Source organism: Sander lucioperca, chromosome 15 (genome assembly GCF_008315115.2).
Source record: "Sander lucioperca isolate FBNREF2018 chromosome 15, SLUC_FBN_1.2, whole genome shotgun sequence".
NCBI classification, from domain to species: domain Eukaryota; kingdom Metazoa; phylum Chordata; class Actinopteri; order Perciformes; family Percidae; genus Sander; species Sander lucioperca.
This window is the reverse complement of record NC_050187.1, coordinates 18,621,654-18,643,040: the sequence shown is the minus strand read 5'-3', so window position 1 is coordinate 18,643,040 and position 21,387 is coordinate 18,621,654. Positions and strand designations below refer to the sequence as shown.

Below are 21,387 nucleotides of genomic sequence, written 5' to 3'. Positions count from 1 at the left end.
CCCTATTTTCAAATTATTTGACAACATGAAAAGCGGTTGCTTCTCACCTGATAGGGTCACTGGATGGAGAGGGGAGGAGGAGAAAAGTCTGAAAAATAGCTATTAGGCCGCATTATGCAGCAATCTAAGCTCTAACAACAATACCGCAAATAGGCCAACATATTTTACACCTGTAAATTAAATTAAAAATGATTTCACTTGCATAAAAACACTAACTACATGGAATGTTAGTGTTAACAATGACATTCTTGTCTGAGTGTTAATGTTATTCAGCAAACACGATGTAAAAACATAACTTCAACGGAGGCGCATATGTCACTTGCTTATCACAGTAAGGTGCGATCACTCACATCTCCCTCACCCTCCTCGCAATACGTAGGTATACATTGCCATAGAAAAGGCTGACATCTGACGGAAGCATAGAGAAGTAACTTTAAGTTATTCTACAATTGTTCAAAACACAAGGCATACATTTTTTTCCCTTAACAATAAATGCATAAATACATTTGGTCAGTTTTAAATAAATCAAAACAAAATGCGTTGTTCATATGCAAATTCTACACTCTTGCACATACTGTTTGGGTCTGTGTATAAGCCAATTTGATAATAAAGTAAGAAACTGCAAATTAAACATGGAGTGATAAAAAATATATATTATTAGGCTACACTCACTTCAGTTCCAGCCGGTTTGAGCCTAGAAACGAGTTTTATTTTGAAACTCTTAAACGGAAGATAGTTTTTAAATCGCCGCCTATCTCTTTTCTCTTCAGTAAGGAAGGACCGTTCATTCCCCGAGTCAGCTTTCTTTTACTGTCTATGCTAGTAATGCATTGCAGTAGTGCAGGTCCAGCTGTGCTCATGAGTGTGAACGCTAAAATAGTCATTATAGGATGCGGGATATCAGGTATAGCAGCGGCACACCGACTCGCTAACGCTGGATTTCATCATGTGCGGATACTTGAAGCGACGGCAAGAAGCGGAGGAAGAATCAAAACCGGCAGATTGGGTGAGAGTCTATGTGAGGCAATTATTTACTTTGACTGCAGTTTATCTGTTAGTCGTTTTTAAGAAATTATCAAACCACGTTTTCTCGCGGAGTCTCAAAGGTCACTGTAATTTCGTTTATGGCTTCTCCGTTCCCACCTTTACAGTCTATGGTTCCCACGCAGGAAGTTTTGCGTTAACGTACTTCGTGATACGCTCTGATCCAGCAGGCTCTGACAGGAGCAGATATGCTATAAGCCTTTTGTTGTCTTGCTTGCAACTACTCTTTTAATCTATGTTTCTGTGGAAAATTGGATTCCATCAACAAATCTTACAGATCCAAATAGTTTCTCACCTAATTTTTAAATGTTTTGTTATTGTACGTACAAGAGATGATTAGGGTTATAATACAATACAGTCATAAACAGTAAGCAATACCCAGATTAATAATAACTATTTTCTTCTCTGCAACCACACACTATTTTCCATCTGACTGCAGGTGATAACATTGTTGAGATAGGAGCAAACTGGATCCATGGACCGTCCGAGGAGAACCCAGTGTTTTGTCTTGCCCGTCAGTACAGGCTGCTGGATCCAGACGCCCTCACCCCAGAGAACCAGGCCATGGACGTCGGAGGACACCCCCCCTGGGTTCCAAACTTTTTCAGCAGTTCAGGTCGCCTTCATATTATTTTGAACTACTGTATCTGAGGGGTCAGTCTTGTAGACAGAGTTCTTGATTTCTGAATTGTGTGTTTACAGCAGTCACATACACAAGTCACAAACAAGTCACAGGTAAAGGTAGTTGAACAATGAGTGTTATGCTCAAGCCTGAGTTCTTAAGTGTGTGCTTTGTAGAAATCCAACTAGGATGACAAGGTACAAGGACAGTATGAAACTGGTATTTCAGCAGAATAGACTAAACTAAAATTAATTACAGCTGTGCTTACAAGTGCTTTTGCATTACTGTATTTAATGATAGCCAGTGTCATTGATACTGTAGCATTTGATTGTAACCTGATGATATTTTCCTAATTACTATTCTGTATGTTGTGTAACGTGTGCAGGTCAGAAGCTGAACGCTGAGGACATCTATCCTGCTCAGGAGATGTTTGCTGAGCTGATGTATGCGAGTTCAGAATTTGAGAGTCAAGGAGGAGAACCCTGGGCTTGTGTAGGAGATTTCATACGGTCAGAGGTATGTTTCTCTCTGTGGCTATAATAATAATACTGGATGATGCCTAAATTGGCTGGAATATCTCAGATGTTCTTGATAATAAACTGAATCTTGCTAGAATAAAGAGTTTGTTTTTTTTGCTTGTTGTTTGGGGCAGGCTAAACGACGAGCAGCAGAGGAGTGGAAAGATATTGATGCAACCACCAGATCTCTGCGACTGTGTGTGATCAGTAACATGTTGAAGTTGGAGTGCTCTGTTAATGGCTCTCACAGCATGGATGAGGTGGGCCTAGGGGCATATGGCTTATACAAGACTCTACCTGGATTGGACTGTACATTCCCAGGGTTCGTATTCCAACATTGCATACATACAATCTAGTGCAGCAACTAACAATTATTTCTATAATCAATGTCATGAAGTTGTTATTTCCTAACTTCACAAGTAAAAGTGGTGTTTTGCAATTGCTTGTCTGACCAACCAAAGGATGCCCCAATTATTTATTTTATAGAGACATAAAATTAAGTTCCGTCCATCCATCCATTTTCCTCTGCTTATCCGGGGCCAGGTTGTGGTGGCAGCTGGCTAAGCAAGGTATTCCAGACGTCCAACTCCTTAGAAACGTTTTTCAGCTTCTCCTGGGGGATTCCCAGGAGTTCCCAGGCCAGATTAAATATATTATCCGTACAGCGTGTTCTGCGTCTACCCCAGGGTCTCCTACCAGTTGGACGTGCTCTGAAAAATCTCCAAAAGGAGTCGCCCTGAAGGCATCCTGATCAGATGCAGTGATCACCTCAACAGGCTCCTTTTGATGCAAAGGAAGGAAGTGGCTCTACTCCAAGCTCCCTTCTTCGGATACCAAGCACACTTATGATCACCCTACGCTAGAACATGGTGTTTGTTATGGCCAATCCATGACTTGCAGAGTATGGAGGATATATTTATTCATAATTCAAATTGAAAGTCCAAAGTGAAAACGAAGCAAGATCCAATTAAAAATAGTATTATTTTACTACGCTACTAGGAAAAATCATGCCATAATTAAATGTGAAATGTAAAAGCTTAAATGGAAATACTTAAATTAAAATCTCAAATAGAAAAAAAGAAATCATTTTATTTTAACCTTTTATAATTTTCAATTTGACATTTTATCTTTTGAATTTTACGTTTTCCATTTGACATTGACATTTTAAGATTCACCTTTTACATTTCGACTTAACATTAAGCTTTTCATTTAGAAGTGACAGGTGTCAATTTAAATGAGGAGGCGTGGCCCAACGGCTGGTGGGAGGGTCTGAAACGACTTCCAGCTGACAGTGGGGTCTCTGAGCATTACTGGCCGCCGGTAAGCAAGCGATCGGCTCATCTAGAGATTCGGCATCATCGCCGCTACAGCGCGTAGCAATGTGCCCCGGCCCCGGGAAGGTAAGGAGACAGGCGCTGTAGCGGCTTCTCCAGCAGCCTGAACCGGCTTCCTCCCTCCCCCGCCCGGGCCACATCGCTACCTGGATGTGTGATGGGGAGGAAGCTGGTTCAGCCTGCTGGTGAAGCCGCTACAGCACCTGTCTCCTTACCTTGCCCGGGGCCGGGGCACATCGCTACGCGCTGTAGCGGCAATGATGCCGAATCTCTAGATGAGCCACAGCTGAGCCTCGCATGATTAAACCGCGCTTATAGTTAGATAAAGTTGTGGGGAAATGAGTGGTGAAATAACAGACGAAAATTGTAAAAGGTTTCCTGTTGTTGCCTGCTGCTACTACGGCAAACTCCCGATCTAGATTCTAGAATTGATCGCTTTTTTCGTCTGCTATTTCACCACTAAATTCATTTCTGAGACTGTTATGCGAGAAATTAACTGTGTACAGTTTGAATATGGGCAGTTTTACAAAAATTGATGGCCAATTGCACATTTGCTCCGATATGTTGTCGGACTTTGAAGCTCCAGTCTTAGGTGACAGCCAGCTGGCGGTGGCTGGGATCGCTTTCTTACCGGCGGCCAGTAATACTCACAGACCCCGCTGTCAGCTGGAAGTCGTTTCAGACCCTCCCACCAGCCGTTGGGCCACGCCTCCTCATTTAAATTGACACCTGTCACTTCTAAATGAAAAGCTTAATGTTAAATCGAAATGTAAAAGGTGAATCTTAAAATGTCAATGTCAAATGGAAAACGTAAAATTCAAAAGATAAAATAAAAAAATAAATAAAAATCAAATTGAAAATTATAAAGGGGAAAGGCTAAAATAAAATGATTTCTTTTTTTCTATTTGAGATTTTAATTTAAGTATTTCCATTTAAGCTTTTACATTTCACGTTTAATTATGGCATGATTTTTTCGAGTAGCGTAGTAAAATAATACTATTTTTGGGGGCGCGTGCGTGATCACGGAAGGCTTGTATCATGTGGACGCGCCGACAGTGTTGTTGTCATTACTACAATTTTTACATAGAATTCCTCATGGGGGAAGACAAAAACTACGCACTATAGCTTTAATTAACTGATTGTTTCAGCATACATGTGAGTGTCTGTTTGACTTAAACAGCATTTTCTTTTTCTTTCAGTGGCTATGAAGGTCTTATCAAAAACTTGATGTCGGAGCTTCCCAGTGGTTTAGTGACCTACAATCAGGCTGTTCGCTGTGTCCACTGGAACAACACAGAGAAGAGAGAAAACCCTGTGACGATCGAGTGTGATGATGGGGAGAGGATTGCTTCTGATCATGTTATTGTCACAGTACCTCTAGGTAGAATCAGACACCTACATTCACAAACACAGTCTGCTATTTTCTATTTCAGTGCATGAAATGTTAAGGGTTGTGCTACATCTCAGCTTTTAACAGGACCTTTAACATTCTCAACCAGTTACTGTTGCCAAAAGCATTATGTAATTAAGCATTACATTTGTCAACTTGTGAATTTGCTTGTAAACAATATTTACACATTTTACACTCCCTCTAGAAAAACGTGATTATGCGATCGCATAATTCAATGCATAATCAGCCAAAGTCCGCATATTTATGCGGAGGCCGCATTTTTTCAAATACGTCGCACTTTCGCCGCATAAATTGCAGATTTCCGCGCAAAATATGCGGGGCTTGCATGATTTCATAATCCCCGCATTTTCATTGCAAAAAAGTCACATATATCTTAGCAGTGTTGAAAAATGTTGCGTTTACTTCACACAAGAGCAGCCATTTTCCCGCAATTTTTGCAAGTTCCCGCAATTTCATTGTATTTTTTAAGAAAACGTGCCGCATAATCAAGAATTTTTGCCCGCAACAATCACAAAAAAACTCCGCATTTTTCTGGAAGGACTGATTTTAGTTTCTGTTTCTAATATAAACATTGTAATTACTAAATCCTGTCACTAAGTACAATCTCAAGCATAACATCTCTCTTATTCTGCAGATTAATCACAGTTAAACAATCAATAATAAAATGTGAATTTCTGGTGTAGTTTTACCAGTTCAAATTCAAGCTATTCAGTATTGACATAACCTAACTTGTTCTGGTTTGTTCTGTTTCATCAGGATACCTAAAGAAGCACCATTCAGCGCTGTTTTGTCCTCTTCTCCCTCTTCACAAGCTGCACTCCATCCAGCGACTAGGTTTTGGAACAAACAATAAAATATTTGTGGAGTTTGATTCACCGTGGTGGGATGCTGACTGTGAAATAATCCATCTTGTGTGGGAAGATGAGGTGAGACGTGTAGTCAATAAATAAAGGTTTACGTTTACTCTAAAGTACATGTCTACACACCAAACTCAGTAATACTTTACTATACTTTAATAAACCGAGATTTTGATGGAGATATAGCCAGTACAGTCTCTCTCTGTGTTGGGGCCAGCGCTGTGTGCCCCGTAACGTCCACCAAGCACCACACCCCAGAAACGAGTGCAGGCCAACATCTCCAACTATGTTTAAATATTATGATTTAGTAAGATTAAACATGGGATTATTTCATTGGCTAACATGGCTCCTCGCTTCCCTCATTCACATCTCTTTCTAAAATGTGTTTATCACGAAAAAAAAACTGAACAGACATGAAAATAGAAAGCAATAGAAATGATTTTATCATCTTCATCTGCCACCAGAAATTCCTTGCCCTCCTCATCATTACCCAGAATACGGGGTTCTTTGACCAGTTTTTAACACGATCACTGGCTAAGGATTACTCTCCATGACAGAGTAGCCATTTTGTCTTATTCTCCATCCAAACATATCACAAAAAAGTTTGATGTTTAGGCCACTAGTTAGCAAAACACACGCGAGCATTTGAACTGTTTGTTTCATCTCTTGTCATGATTCAGGATGTCATGGTGGACCACGTGCCAGATGTACAGACATCCTGGATAAAGAAGATGTGTGGCTTCACTGTGCTGAAACCCACCGAAAGGTCAACAACCACAAATGCTGATGATTGCTTGCCTTGTGCATGTTGTATTAAATGGAAAATAACTGATAAATCATTTAATTTAATGCAGTCCTGTTTGTGGTTTAACTTTCAGGTATGGCCATGTTTTGTGTGGCTGGATTGCTGGGCATGAGTCAGAGTATATGGAGACACTGTCTGAACAAGAGGTCACACACACCATCACACAACTCATCCACAGATTTACAGGTGAGTCTAAATAAATCAGGATCAATGATCTCTGTCAGCACTCGTAGACTAACTGTGTCTGTTTAGGAAACCCTACCATCACCCCTAGGAGAGTCCTGCGCTCCCAGTGGTTTCATGACCCCTGGACATGCGGATCATACAGTTACCCAGGTATAGGCTGTTCAGCGCAGGACCTGGACAACATGATGGAGCCCCTGCCTACGAAGGGATCACAGTCACAAGTACCCACATGTTCATACTCTAACTAACATATGTTTGCACTGAGCCTAACCATCAACTCATACATAATTAACCAATGTGTAAGACTTTTTGTAAATATTTGGTCTGTTTTAGCCCCTGCAGGTGTTGTTTGCTGGAGAGGCTACTCATCCCTGCTACTACTCCACCGTCCATGGAGCTCTTCTCACTGGGTGGAGAGAAGCTGACAGACTCATCTCTCACTACTCCTCCATCAGTCCGTCGGAGCCACCCAAGTCCAAGCTTTAAAAGAACAAGACTACTTTGACAGAGATTTATCATATGTATGGCTCAAATCTGCAACTTCTTCAAGCTATGATCTCAGAGTTTATTTGGAGGATTGTGTGGGAGCCTGCTTTTTTACTTAAATCTGTCACTTAAAGTGTTCATATTATGCTTTTTGGCTTTTTAACCTTCCTTTATTGTGTTATATATATTTGTTTGTGCACATTATAGGTTTACAAAGTGAAAAATCCCAAAGTCCACCCCAAAGGGACTTACCATCTCCAACAGAAAACACTGTTCAGAAACTGCTCCAAACAGCTCTATTGTAGTCCAGCCTTTACTTCCGTGACAAACGTGCGTCACTTTGTAACACACGTTATAATGCTCACCTAGCTGCTAGCGTGGCACGCCCTCATACTCTGCTTCTGACTGGCAAGTAGTCCTAACCTAGGTACTGCGCATGTGTGACTCCCAACAAAGATGGAACAGAAGTGAAATGTCTCACTCTGTAGCTTTAACAGAGAGCTCAACACACAGGGTGAAAAGAGGAGCTGCAATGTGCAGTACAACAAAAATATGGTGTTTTCTGAAAATTCAACCATGTAAACCTATTCTGATATAACCTCTAAATACAGTTATGAACCTGAAAATGAGCATTATATGAGCACTTTAAAATTTTAGAAAGTACCCCAGCCACTGACATGTGATACTGCTGATCTTATGTGGTTCAGTGCATGGACATGGACATGGGCAACCAAGTGATCAATGCAGTAATGATATTTTCATTAAACACATTAAGGATAAAGCTTTAAATAACTGAAGCATGAACTCTTTGTATATTTTTAGTAAAGAAAAAAAAAGGAATTCACTTTGAAATCATGCAGTAATCCTGTTTACAAATCAGCATTGGAGTTGTAAGAATTAGTAGTGATTTTGGATCTTCACTGTCTTGTTTTAAGACTGATGATTGAATTCTATGCAGTTTTCATCTTTTCGCTTTGCTAACTTATTGTTTATGCATTGATTGTAATTAATCTATTGATAAATTATACATTTTACAATAAATTATTTTAACAGGTCTTAAGTCAATGACTAAATGAATTCCCACATGTATGTGTAAACATTTAATAAAGTTCAATTTCACTTATTCAAAATTCAAAATATTAATCATTTTATTTTTTAATATTGTGAAACATACTTGACCATAGAAAGTGTTTGGACTGGAGAACATTGAATTAATATATTATTCACATTACAGGCTAAAGCTACCCAGTGAGACCTCACTGACACAAACTTACCAAAAATGTAATGTTATCTAAAAAGGTATTAAAAATGTAAAGCAAACACAAAATACACCACATTGATGTTAGATTTTAAAAACTAACATCTATCATCAAGAACAGAACAAGATGTTGGGACCATGGAGTGTATGTTATTAATGGTTGGGACACACCAGACTGAATAACATCTGGGTCATGGGATCATTGTTAAACAGAAAATCAGTATTCCAAAAATATTCTGCAGAAAGAGACACTAAGCAAAGTACATGCACATTGACGTTGGTAGGCATCTGCCAATAAATGGTGAAGACCAGCCACCAACTGATTACAAAGGTTCCTGCACGATTCAAGGGATAGTAAGTAATGAATTGTTTTTATCCTGCGGAGGGTAGTAACGCGCCCATTGGCGTATAGACATAAAAGAAGAACAAGGCCTATACCGGAACAAACATGGAAACAAAGTTGTTTCGAGTCGGCATGTAAACAGTGAAGCACATCATCAACATGTCCATTACGTATGGTCCAGTACAGCAAGATGCTTTGTAGCTAGCCGGTCAAAATAAGCCTTTCGTTAATACAAACGCAATCCAGGCGTAGTCATACTTAGATGAACAGCAGCCATGAAACTGTACCACGTACTCCGTAATGTCGGCAAGTTCAGGACCGTTTTTGACTTTGGTGCACGGGAAGTGGCTCATTGGTTCCCCGGACACATGGCTAAAGGTAACAGCTTTGCTTAAAAAGTTAAGTCTAAGTTAAGTTATGTCAAATGTATGCAATTGGAACATCAACGTTTGTCCCGTGTGTAAAGCAAGCAGTCTTGTATGTAATATACGTTACTGGTCACATAATCGCTGTAATAGTAGTTTCACCTGACCGTTTGCAGGACTCAAGCAGATGAGAGCCAGCCTGAAGAGCGTGGACTGCGTCATAGAAATCCATGATGCCAGAATATCCTTTTTCTTCACTGCATTAACGTCAGAATATAGCAGCGCTGAGTGCCATTTTTTTTTCTTTTCTTTTTTTTTTTTATAACAGATGTAAATTAATACTGGTTATGTGATCATATCATTAGTATTATTTATCTGCTGGTAGTACCACAAGATTACCTGCTGTTTTAATAATAATATCTAACCACAACTAATACAATTGAGAGAATCACAACAAAAATAATAAAAGCAGGATTAGATCATGTGAGGTACTCTGAACTAAGACTTTAACATGACAAAAGAGCCACTTTAAAGCACATTTCTAAAAGTTTTAAAAGCTGTAACTGTTATTGGTGCCAGAATCTTCACAGAAGCTTTATAGAGGATAGTAGCCCTGGCATCAGAGAAACATTCACATTTGTGATTAAATCCTGACCTTGGTACAACCTAAAGAAAAACACTTGTAGATCAGAAGCCATAGGAGGGACAGGATCATTAGATTATCTTTTTTTTTTTTTTACTTCATTTAAAATATCCTAGCATTTTACCTCTTATTACTGCAGAGGTAAAATGAGAACCGTTTGATTTTCTTTAACGTTAAGGACATCCCCTTTTCTGGAAGAAACCCTGCGTTTCAGGAGACTCTAGATGTCCGACCCCACCTGCTAATTCTCAACAAGATGGACCTTTCTGATCTGTCCAACAAGCAGGTCAAAATTATTGCTGCTATTTTTCGCAGACTCATGTCATCAGCTGTTCAAAATCACTAACACAAAATTATGTCTTTACATTTGCCCTGCAGAGAATCCTGAAGAAGCTAGAAAAAAACGGGGTGAGGAATGTTCTCTTCACAGACTGTTTAAAGCAGAGAGATGACAACATCAAAAAGGTAAAGGTCATCACTGGATACTAAACATTTGACTGTTTGCAGTTTGTCCTCAGCTGATATGAAATTAAAAAAAGTATGAGCATTAATGTGCAAATGATTCCTGTTTTTTCTGTAGTTAGTGCCACTGGTGGTGGAAATTATTGAGAGCCAGCCACGCTTTAACAGAGATGAGGTATGCTTACCTATCACCCAACATATACACCAATACAAACATATTTGCAATAACCTACACGAGATATATCCGAGACATACTGTATCTTAAAAATACCACACAATTACAAAGATAACACTCACAGAGCTATTAATTAATGCTTACTAAAATGCTGTTTTATTGTGACTCTAAAGTGTATTTTCTATTGCCTCGGTGGAGCTGAATCCACTTGGTCCCATTTATTTCCACTTTTAGGTTCATTATATTTTTCTCACTATTCACATTTTAAGGTATTGGAGGCAAATATGTTGGCCATGCTCTAACCTTGTCATGTAAAATTTTCAGAATACAAATTATTGCCTGATGGTGATTGGAGTGCCTAATGTGGGGAAGTCATCTCTTATTAACTCATTGAGAAGAACAAACTTGAAAAAAGGTTTGTATAATAAAGTATGATAGTTGTTGGACATTGATTCAGTATGATCAACTTCTCAGTAATAAATATTATATACACAAATTTCCAGGTCGTGCATCACGAGTAGGTGGGGAGCCAGGTATAACTAAAGCGGTCCTGACTAAAATTCAGGTGGGTGTCGCGTGTGTGTGTGTGTGTGTGTGTGTGTGTGTGTGTGTGTGTGTGTGTGTGTGTGTGTGTGTGTGGTGTGTGTGTGTGTGTGTGTGTGTGTGTGTGTGTGTGTGTGGAAGGGAGGGTTGTCTGTGTTCGTTCATGGGTTCATTGTGTGCCCATCTGCACAGTATTTGTAGCTGTCTTTGTTCTCAGGTGTGTGAGCGACCCATAATGCATCTGTTAGACACACCTGGAGTCTTGCCTCCTAAGATTGAGAGTGTTGAAACGGGGATGAAGCTGGCTTTATGTGGTGAGCAGAACAGGATTATTATTAGTTTTTCCCAACATAACAATGTACTGTATTCAGTGGAATTGCTGTCACATTTTCAAATGTGCTAAACAAATATTTTGATATTTTTCTTTACTTCTCCAGGAACTATTCTGGACCATTTAGTGGGTGAAGACATTATAGCTGACTACTTACTCTATTCTCTGAACAGGCTTGGAAAGTTCAGGTATGATTGACTGAACTTTAAAATATGGTCATTGTATTCCTTTTGCTTCACATTACTGAGATAGTTTTGTGTGTGTGCGTGTGCGTGTGCGTGTGCGCAGTTATGTGGAGAAATACGACCTCCAAGAGCCGAGCGATGACATCCAGCATGTCCTCAAACGCATTGCTGTAAAACTTGGAAAGACGCAACGGGTCAAAGCCATTACTGGAGTGGGTAAGAAAGCGCTAATTCTATAGAAACTCCTGCTACACACAGTATTATTCACGATCTACCTCGTAGTTTAATTGAGTTAAAGGAATAGTACGACATTTTGAAATATGCCTATTCTTGCCAACAGTTTCACATGTGATCACTATCATACTCACTATCATATTAACGTCTTAAAGATAGTCCTATGAAGAAAATGTTTGTTCCTCGTCTTCCTCAGGGAACATCACCATCACTGTCCCAAACTACACAGCAGCAGCTTACGATTTCATAAGAGCCTTCAGGAAAGGAGAGCTGGGACAAGTAATGCTGGACTGACTTGAGCCATTATAATGAAGACAACCAGAGACTGTTTCTTGGATTTACCAATTTGCCCTCAACCTGGAAGACATTTTGGGGACATGATGCAGTCTGTTTTGTTTATGGATGATGTACCTAAGCGCTGTATCCTTTGCAAATAAAAGAATTTAATTTGATTCAGGTACAGAATTTTCTCAGCTTTGCTTTTAGAATACACGAGGCAGATATCTGATATGGTGTAAACAGGATATTTATTAGCATAAAGACAGTGTTAACCTCTTCATTTATTATGTACATAAGTGTTGTATCATATCATAGACTGCACTTATTCATATGGAACAGTCTGTTACTCCTGAGTGTCTACTGCAGGTAAAAAGCTTTTGTGGGATGATAGACAGACCATCAAAGACATAAATAACAGTGAGAGCAGCAGTTTGTTTTCTAGTGTCCCTCTCAGCCATGATGTAGTTCGTACGCAGGTCTGAGAAATGAAATAGCTCAATTTCAGTTATAAAAGGGTATGAATTGCACAGAAATTCAAGATGATTGTGGAAAATCTGTTTAGCTCTCCCAACGCACAATATTGTCATTTGCCTTGTCTTATTGTAGATAATCATCTTTATGGCCACACCAGTGACTGCTGTATGACTATGTTTGAAAAGGACAGAGGCTGTCCTATGTTGTATGGATTGTAAAGCCCCCTGTGGCGAATTTGCAATTTGTGATATTGGGCTATAAAAATATAATTGACTTGACTAGCTCCATAAATAGATCTTTGAATTCAGTCTTGAAATTAAGTTTTGCAGAAAGAATGGAGTTAAAAAAAAGCATGTTGGTTGAGGTTAAAAAGTCCAATTTAAGAATATTTAAAAAATTACACGTGGCAGTTTAATTTCAGGGACAGTCTAATGCTGGTGCCAACTTGATGCTTTGACTCTTTAGAAACTTTATGGAATGACTTCAGTGTTATACATAAACTCCTGCAGGTTCAGGCTTTATATTTAGACCCAAGTCTGCTAACAAATGATTTACAGAGCAGTGATGCTGGTCATTCACTTTGCACTTTTTGTGCATATTATTAGATTTTCAAGATACAATTACGTTTGACAGTACTATTAAAATTGGCAGTCTGCAATTTGATAATACTTTATGAAGGTTATTGATTTTCCTGATAAAACATTTTCACAGTTAGATCTAGGAATCAAGCTTTAGGGAAGGAAGCTAATTATTATTCTTGTGTTCGGCCTCAGTTTCTGTCACACACACTGACAGATTTGACAAAGGCGAGGTGAAATATCACATTGAATACTGTGTTGATAATGTGTATTTATCCGTTGGTATAGATGATTATATGTCTAAAAACATACAGTACAGTGATGTTTTTTGTAATTTCTGTGTCCTTCTACCACTGTGTTGCACCTCTAACTTGTCTTCCCACTGCAGGTTCCCGCCAGTCCTGCACATTATATTCAGGTCCAGGACAGAAGCTCAGTCTTAGACTGAATCAGAAAAAAAAGCTGTATCTACAGTATACTGTCCAGTAAAAGTCCATATTTTGGGGAAAATGTTGCAATAATAATAGAAACCAGTTGGGAGAGAGATGATCCATTTTGAGTTGAGCCTGACATTTGTGCATCAAAGTAATTGGTCCTGTTGTAGTAATCCAGTTCTTCTTCTGAGTTGTCGGCTTTGCTGCGGCGGTAGGCAGAGGCGTACCATTTATCCGCTGTTAACGCTACTGCTACTGCTGCCCCTGCTGCTGCTGCACTTGCCACCCTCACTGCGGACGACCGCCCTGCCACCCTGACGCGAGAGCGAGTCCCACCATAGGCGCCTCCTCCCCGGTAACTCCCTGCTGTGGAGCTGCGGGAGTGGGAGCCTCGAGAGGAGCCCCGGGACCCTCCACGACCACCCTTGGATAGCACCGGCTCACACAGGAAAGCAGATAGCAGGAGGCAGGTCCAGCATGTTGCTACTACCTGGTTCATTCCTGACATCTGTGCAGGTAGAATACATAATGGAGCAAAGAAGCACATTTAGACCTACTTGTGGTGGTTACGCTGCACCTTTAAAGTGTGAAATTGAGAAATGACCCATATGACCCAGAGTATGTAGCTGTAAAACAAAGAATTCTCTTTTGATTTTGGTTGGTAGAACATTTCAGCAAAAAGCTGCAGCCAATGCTCACTAATCAATTCTGTATAAAATGCATTACCCTAATCTGGTGTGACATAATACACTAACAGCATTGAAGAACTCAGATTACACAACTGATCAACAAATGTGAGATGTCCTTGCAGTGTTCAGTGTTGTCTTTCTAAAGACATTTCTGTGTTGCAGACTGCCCCTCTTCACAGTAGGTCAGTTTAAAAATAAAAATGCTCACTAGACAACATTGCTGTTCATATACAGTACGTGAAATAACATTGTCTATTGATGATCATAAAAGAATGCAAAAGATGGCATGTTTGTTAGTAATAGGCCATCATTTAAAAAAGCATTATTGAGTTCTAGTAGGTAACTGGGCCATTAACTATAAATGTACAACATGTTTTCAATATTATACATACGAAGATAACAAAAAAACGTTTTACAAATGCATGCATGCATGCATGATGTTCATCTCACTGTGTTCTCATAAATTAGCCTGTACGCTACTGTAGCCTGGAGGAATCGCACCACCATTAAAAAAAGAAATGCATTGTATGCATATACACTCACGTCCATGTTAACCAGTACATCGTCATGTTTGGTGCCTACCTTATTTCCGTGTTTTTTCTTTTATCCTTCCTTATGTTTTAGCACCCGAGGAAAGATGAAAAGGGATTGTTACGGACGATGCAGGCTCGTTCATGCAGATGATTGCGAGAACGCGCAGCGCGGTCACGCAAATCTGGAAAACTAGGTAAAACAAGCTTCTTATTAGGAATCTTATTTTGGAATAAGAGCTAGTTTTTTTTAAATGTGCTGACTGATTAAATTATCCATCTGCTTTATGTATACGACAATCAGGTTAACTTGTTGATGCAATGTTGCTAGGGGTGTTGTGTTTGGTGTCTCTCGGAGATTGAAAAGGGAGCTGTTGTTGAACATTTTATGTATTTATTCATTTCATTTGTTAGGGACCTTGTACAATTTTTAACATAAATGTTGCCATTTGATGCATTGTACCAGAGTATGCCTTAGGCTAATTTACATCTGCAGTCCCTAGGCAGGGCACAATTTAAATCCAACAGTAAAAACATGACAACATCAACAAAACAACAGACAGATCACAAAACCTACATAATGCACATAATAAATAACTCAGTGTAGTTATGATCTCTTCGTATAACATTTTTGCATTGAGATTTCGTGGTCAACGCATATTTTACAAAATATGTGTATTTTAAGCTTTTAAAATGTTTTTATTTTTTTCTTGTAAAAAAAAAACTGAAATGTGTATGATATAAATAACACTTTACGCGATATTCTAACATAAACGCTATTGAGATGTTTTGTCAATTTTACCAGGATGTATTAGACAAATATACATCATGCGAAATGTCATAGTACCTAATGACAATACAGATCATTCTTCTATATGAATAAAGCACATTTGATTTAATTAAAAGTGGGAGAATTGAACAATAAGATAGAAGCTTAACACCCTGCTCTGCCCACCGCAGACAAAAGGTGGCGGTAACTCGAGTTCGTTTACTTCATGAAAAACACCAACAAAGAAGAAGACGCGAGCGGAAAGAGCTGCCGGCGACATTGACAACAACAGTTGCTGTCGTCGTCGCTGTCATGGCTTTCCTCTGCAGAAGTGCTGCTTCGCTCCTGAAGTCCCCCAGAGCAGCGCCGGCTGTTCTGTCTGCGTGCCGCCTCTACAGCTCAGGTGTGTGTTTTAAAACCTGTTCTCTCCTATCCTGTTTATTTTGGCTTTGTGCAGCATGAACAAGTGGCCCTGCGGCTGCCACAATGTCAAGAAACCTGCGTCACTGAATGTGCAACGCATGAGGCTGCTAGCTTTGCTAACAGTTTGTTCTTTAATTCATCTGTTTCTGTTATTTGCACCGCAAAACGTCTGAGTGGCTTTAATGAAAGATCATCATTTTTTTTTTTTTATTTAGTAAAGAACATAGGTACATCGCCAGTATGTACATATACAAATAGTCAACACCAGAGGTGCATATACAGAGAAAAATATAGAAAATAAATAAAAAAAGTAGAAAAGAAAAGTGTAGTACATTAAGTCAAATGTATCACCGGTACATGAGACATTTTTCAAACACACTTTAATTGCCAAGATCATCATTCTTAACATGACCCATGACTTAACTGAGCCTTAACGCGTAAACGCCTAAAATGGAATTTACAGGTGTTATTTCTATAACTTCCCAGATTAGACACATGTATAATAGAAAGTAATGATAATAAATGAAAAATGTCATTATAAAACAAAGAGTTACATCAGACAGCAGTGATGATTTCAGACCAGAGACAAATCACGGAGCTGCTCCACAGATGTGACAGCAATCAAGGTGATTTTGCAGTGATTTACAGCTTCTGAAAGATAAGAGAGACTTTCTGTACAGTGCAGTACAGTACATAGAGGAAAAAATAAAAGCAGTAGCCTTTTGTGGATGTCATGAATGGAGGAGATGATAATAGGGTCTGTAATAATAAAGTTTTTATTACATTACACTTTTTAATGGTCATGTGTTGCATTAGAGCTGGGCGATATGGAGAAAATCAGATATCACGATATTCCTCACCAAATACCTCAATGTCGATATTGCGATGATATTGTAGGCTTGACAATTTTTAATTAGATTTTAGATAAATAATCATCAATAATGTGGATATAGTGACAAAGTGGGTAAAGGCAAATAATAAAACAGCTAGAACAGTCTGGTAAGTCAAGAAAATTACATTCATTTACTGTAATGCAGCCTTTAAAACCAGAAAAAGACAACCCTTATGCCATATCCCGATATTATGATTTTCAAAATCTAAGATGATATCTAGTCTCATATCTTGATATCGATATAATATTGATATATTGCCCAGCCCTATGTTGCATTATTGTTATACGGTTGGGAGTACTGGAAAAAAGTGATGTAATAATAAGTCACTTTAGGCCGTGTCGTCCCTACTGGTTTTCCATCACTGTTTCATACTTTGGCCAGCATTAACAGTGAAACGGGTATAAAAATCTAACGTTGGGAATCCTGCAGAAACCCTTGATACTGAACGCACAGAAGTCTTAACTGACCATCAGTGTTGGTTCTCTCTTCATGCAGGTGGTCAGTATGAGTATATTTTGGTGGAAAAGCGAGGTGAGAAGAGTGATGTGGGTTTCATCCAGTTGAACCGGCCCAAAGCGCTCAACGCTTTGTGTGAAGGGCTGATGAGGGAGTTGAGGCAAGCCCTGGATGTCTTTGAAGCTGACGGCGAAGTCGGAGCTATTGTAATCACCGGCAGCGACAGAGCCTTTGCTGGTGAGGGAACTGAGTGTGTTTTTCTGGGTTTGTTTACAATGATATATCAGTAGTGAGCTCAACTTTTGTGTTTTTCAGCGGGAGCGGACATTAAAGAGATGCAGAATAAGACTTTCCAGGAGTGTTACAGGACAGACTTCCTGGCTCACTGGAACAGAGTGTCCCAATCAAAGAAGCCTGTAATTGCAGCTGTCAATGGATTTGCTGTGAGTGTCTATTTTTAACTTTATTTATTCATTTTTTCACTGAGGAGAGGTGGTGGGATTTCCAACAAATAAAGAAAACAATATGCAAACATTACATTTAAATGACAATAAAAAACTTTCAAAGCAAAAAACCAAATATGGAAAGGAGTAAGAAGAAGAAAGAAAACACCCACCAGATGTTCCAGAAACAAATCAAAACAAAAATAAAACTGAACTCGGTCTCAAAATGAGAGTAATTTAGCAAATTAGTAGGTGCACAAATGTATAATACGATAATAAATGAACTTTTCCACTGTGCACTATTTCTGCTCAAAGGTCACCGGCCAGGTTGTCTTCCCCCTATTGACTCTTCACATGTCTTATCATGTGTGTCATTTCTTTCCTTTAAACTTTTAATATTTAACATGTTCTTCTAGTTCCCCCATTTCATCTCTCTTCTGTCTCTCTCATCTTTTTTTCTTTTATCTCCTACACTTTATTTTTTCATAAAGCATCATTTATCTGCATAATGCCTAGATATGATTTAACAACTTCTAGTTTTGGCCACATTGGTACACCTTCATTACCCTGACTGAATGCCTACCCAAACCATGAAAACAGCTCTAGACCAAAAAGACAGGGGTGTCCACACACACTTGTGACCATATAGTGTAGCTTTTAACACTGTTTATCCAGTATTTGTCAGTGCAGGGTGCACCAAATGTAAATGGGATATGAAACGAAGAGTGAGACTAGTCGCTGTACAATGGTTTCTGTATTTCATACTGTACATACTGCTGTTTCAGCTGGGTGGGGGCTGTGAGCTGGCGATGATGTGTGACATAATCTACGCCGGAGAGAAGGCGCAGTTCGGCCAACCAGAGATCCTGTTGGGGACCATTCCTGGTAAAGACTCATTAGTACTCATTAGTATCTAATACTATCTACCTTATACAAAGGTTACCAGATTCTTGCTTTCGGCGTTCATGACATCTGTCTACCTGCAGGGGCGGGTGGCACCCAGCGACTGACCCGTGCGGTGGGCAAATCCCTGGCTATGGAGATGGTACTTACAGGAGACAGAATTAATGCGCAAGACGCCAAGCAATCAGGTAACAGCAGTGTTGGAACGCACATTTACTCAAGTGCTGCAAATAAGTTAGCACTTTTTATTCCACTGCGTTTATTTGACTGGTGTAATTACTAGTTACTATGCAGATTAAGATTCTACATAAAACATATATGATAATCTTAGAAAATATGCATTGTTAAAGATGATAGCCGTGTGACCTCTTGTGTCTACTCACGGCCAGATTTCAGATGTCGGAGTTGTTAGCAGTTCCACCAAATAGACATTTCCGCTGTGAACTTCTCAGATGGCTTCATTTAAATAATTGATTGTAGGTCCAAAGGGGTATAATGATCCAAACTAAGATAAGAGAAAAAACCCTCATGACCCCTCAGATTTCTCTTGTGACTATGTTGGGAGCCACTGGACTAAACTGCCTGTCTGTATATAAAGTAGTTCAACCAAACTCCACATAGACCACATACAACAGTTCCTTAAACACTGGAACATCAATAACAATCTAATAATGTAATGTATAATAATAGGGGACATTTTTCACTTTTGATATATTAAGTTAATCTTGAAGCTGATAATACTACCATACTTTTAGGATTTTGTGTGAAGTACTTCTACTTGTAACAGAGTATTTACTCAAGTAAAGGATCTGAACACATGTTCCACCACTGGGTAGCAGAGATGCTAAACTTTTTACATGCACTTGACTTAAGATGGGATATGCGCTTCTTACATTAGATTATACCAGTGTACCTAATTAACTGACATCTCTTCATATTTTTGTTACACTTGATTCAGTAGCTATTCTTGTTTCCTAGGTTTGGTGAGTAAAGTTTATCCGGTGGACCAGTTGGTGTCTGAAGCTGTTAAATGTGGCGAGAAAATTGCTGCCAACTCCAAACTGGTCTCTGCTATGGCTAAAGAGGCTGTTAACGCAGGTATGTAAAGTAGTTTTCTACTATTTTTGAATATCCTTAAACCTCCTAAATGGAATAAATTTAAATTGTGTCTGATTTGTTCCTTCTTGTGATTGCAGCTTTTGAAATGACTTTGGCTGAGGGTAATCATTTTGAGAAGCGCTTATTCCACGCTACCTTTGCTACAGTGAGTAGAAAAGCCCATCTGAGAGCAAGTAAGGGGGGTTGGCTCTAATTTTGACAGTCCAGTTATTGTGTGTGTGTGTGTGTGTGTGTGTGTGTGTGTGTGTGTGTGTGTGTGTGTGTGTGTGTGTGTGTGTGTGTGTGTGTGTGTGTGTGTATTCCTGCAGGGTGATCAGAAAGAAGGCATGACAGCTTTTGTGGAGAAGAGGAAGGCCAGTTTCCAGGACAGTTAAAAAAGAGCAGACCAAGCGCTCGGCCAGGAAGTTCCTGATATCAGCGAGTAATTTCCTCATCTGCAATAAGTTGAATGATGCAAAAATCCTGATTGTAGTGAAACACAGAAGATGTTTAAAGGATTTGGTACTGTGTGATTGCACAAGAGTGTCTTATCACAGTGAAGCTCTACCTGCTGAGGTTTGGAGTGCAGTGGTGTTTGTACTCTTTGATAACTGCCAATGTGTCATAGGAGGAATCACTCTTGATGACTTGTACTGACTTTGCTTTTTAATGTTCACTATCACATTTCTCTGCATTTTGTAGGGAACTTATTTCTCTGTACATTTTACAAATAAATATCTAGAGTGCTTTTCAGTACTGAGACATGAACGGAAATGGGAAGATGTATCTGCTGTATTTATTAACACTGTTAAATACATTGGGATGTTTCTTACCACACATTACTTATATTAGATAATACAGAAGGATTGCATGTAATTAACCTTGTAACTCAGAAATATCCTGGTTTCAAAGGCTGATTTTTTTGAACGGCTCTTTGAAATATAGAATTCAGTAAAGAGGGTCAGCTACAAATCTGAAACTCACATCTCTGGATTCAGTTCACTCAGCGCTCAAGCAGTGTGTCCTTCACACCGCTAGATGGCGCTCTTTTACACAAAGGCACAGAAACCAGACAGAAGATAAATTCAGTGGGACTGTTACTGGACAAGCACCGGGTTGTATGCAGATGAGCGCTTTATTTGGTGCCAGTGCCACTGAAAAAAAGTAAAGTAACAATTAAAGTGATAGTTATAAGCAAGGTGAAGTTATTAAAATACTGTGAAAAAGAAACCAGGCACGGGAGGTACAGCAACATAAATGCTTACTTGTCAGCCAGCACGATATTTGTAATAGTCTACGATTTGAACATATTTTCATTGGGAAGTAAGGAAAATTGAATTATGATTTCTTAACTTAAAATAATGAAAGGCACAGCGCCTGTTTGTACAGCAACAAATAACCGACGGGCTTGATTATAAGATCTTAGTCTTTTGATAAAAATGTCAGTGAATATGATTATCCCTGTAAGATTTAACTCAATAATGATTTAGAGGAATTTACTATCTCATACTCTCAATAGCAAAAAAAGACTGAAAAAATGTAGGCTAGTCCTACTCAAGTTTTATTGTAGATAGGCCTATATATGCCTATAAAATAGATAGGATAGGCCTAATGTA

General features: G+C 39.1%; 4 protein-coding genes across 6 annotated transcripts; 3 read left to right on the top strand and 1 right to left on the bottom strand.

Annotated features, from left to right (window-relative positions):
- The first annotated feature begins 733 nt into the window (after positions 1–733).
- si:dkey-275b16.2 (peroxisomal N(1)-acetyl-spermine/spermidine oxidase) lies at positions 734–8,318 on the top strand. 2 transcript variants are annotated; one of them, XM_035992543.1, is made up of 11 exons: positions 734–1,006; positions 1,484–1,660; positions 2,052–2,182; positions 2,319–2,506; positions 4,718–4,899; positions 5,686–5,855; positions 6,467–6,552; positions 6,665–6,777; positions 6,844–6,998; positions 7,111–7,299; positions 8,005–8,318. In XM_035992543.1, exons 1-10 carry the CDS (start codon positions 817–819, stop codon positions 7,261–7,263), a joined length of 1,545 nt encoding a protein of 514 aa, XP_035848436.1. In that variant the 5' UTR covers positions 734–816; the 3' UTR covers positions 7,264–7,299; positions 8,005–8,318. The 2 variants fall into 2 exon arrangements, with proteins under 2 accessions (XP_035848436.1, XP_031160112.1); XM_031304252.2 differs by lacking the exon at positions 8,005–8,318 and having other exon boundaries at positions 7,111–7,403.
- Positions 8,319–8,971: 653 nt separating this feature from the next.
- mtg1 (mitochondrial ribosome-associated GTPase 1) lies at positions 8,972–12,258 on the top strand. 2 transcript variants are annotated; one of them, XM_031304227.2, is made up of 11 exons: positions 8,972–9,242; positions 9,406–9,470; positions 10,054–10,158; positions 10,251–10,337; positions 10,453–10,509; positions 10,834–10,924; positions 11,013–11,074; positions 11,270–11,366; positions 11,490–11,571; positions 11,672–11,784; positions 11,999–12,254. In XM_031304227.2, the coding sequence occupies exons 1-11, from the start codon at positions 9,140–9,142 to the stop codon at positions 12,094–12,096; spliced, it is 960 nt and encodes a 319-aa protein (XP_031160087.1). In that variant the 5' UTR covers positions 8,972–9,139; the 3' UTR covers positions 12,097–12,254. The 2 variants fall into 2 exon arrangements, with proteins under 2 accessions (XP_031160087.1, XP_031160097.1); XM_031304237.2 differs by having other exon boundaries at positions 9,009–9,262; positions 11,999–12,258.
- Positions 12,259–12,312: 54 nt separating this feature from the next.
- Positions 12,313–15,071, bottom strand: sprn (shadow of prion protein). The gene is made up of 2 exons (XM_031304241.2): positions 14,839–15,071; positions 12,313–14,075 (listed from the first exon to the last, which is right to left on the bottom strand). Exon 2 carries the CDS (start codon positions 14,073–14,075, stop codon positions 13,602–13,604), a length of 474 nt encoding a protein of 157 aa, XP_031160101.1. The 5' UTR covers positions 14,839–15,071; the 3' UTR covers positions 12,313–13,601.
- On the top strand, positions 14,916–20,545 carry echs1 (enoyl CoA hydratase, short chain, 1, mitochondrial). Its single transcript, XM_031304216.1, has 9 exons — positions 14,916–14,983; positions 15,747–15,958; positions 17,367–17,564; positions 17,643–17,770; positions 18,556–18,655; positions 18,757–18,861; positions 19,652–19,771; positions 19,870–19,937; positions 20,101–20,545. Exons 1-9 carry the CDS (start codon positions 14,931–14,933, stop codon positions 20,164–20,166), a joined length of 1,050 nt encoding a protein of 349 aa, XP_031160076.1. The 5' UTR covers positions 14,916–14,930; the 3' UTR covers positions 20,167–20,545.
- Positions 20,546–21,387: the final 842 nt, after the last annotated feature.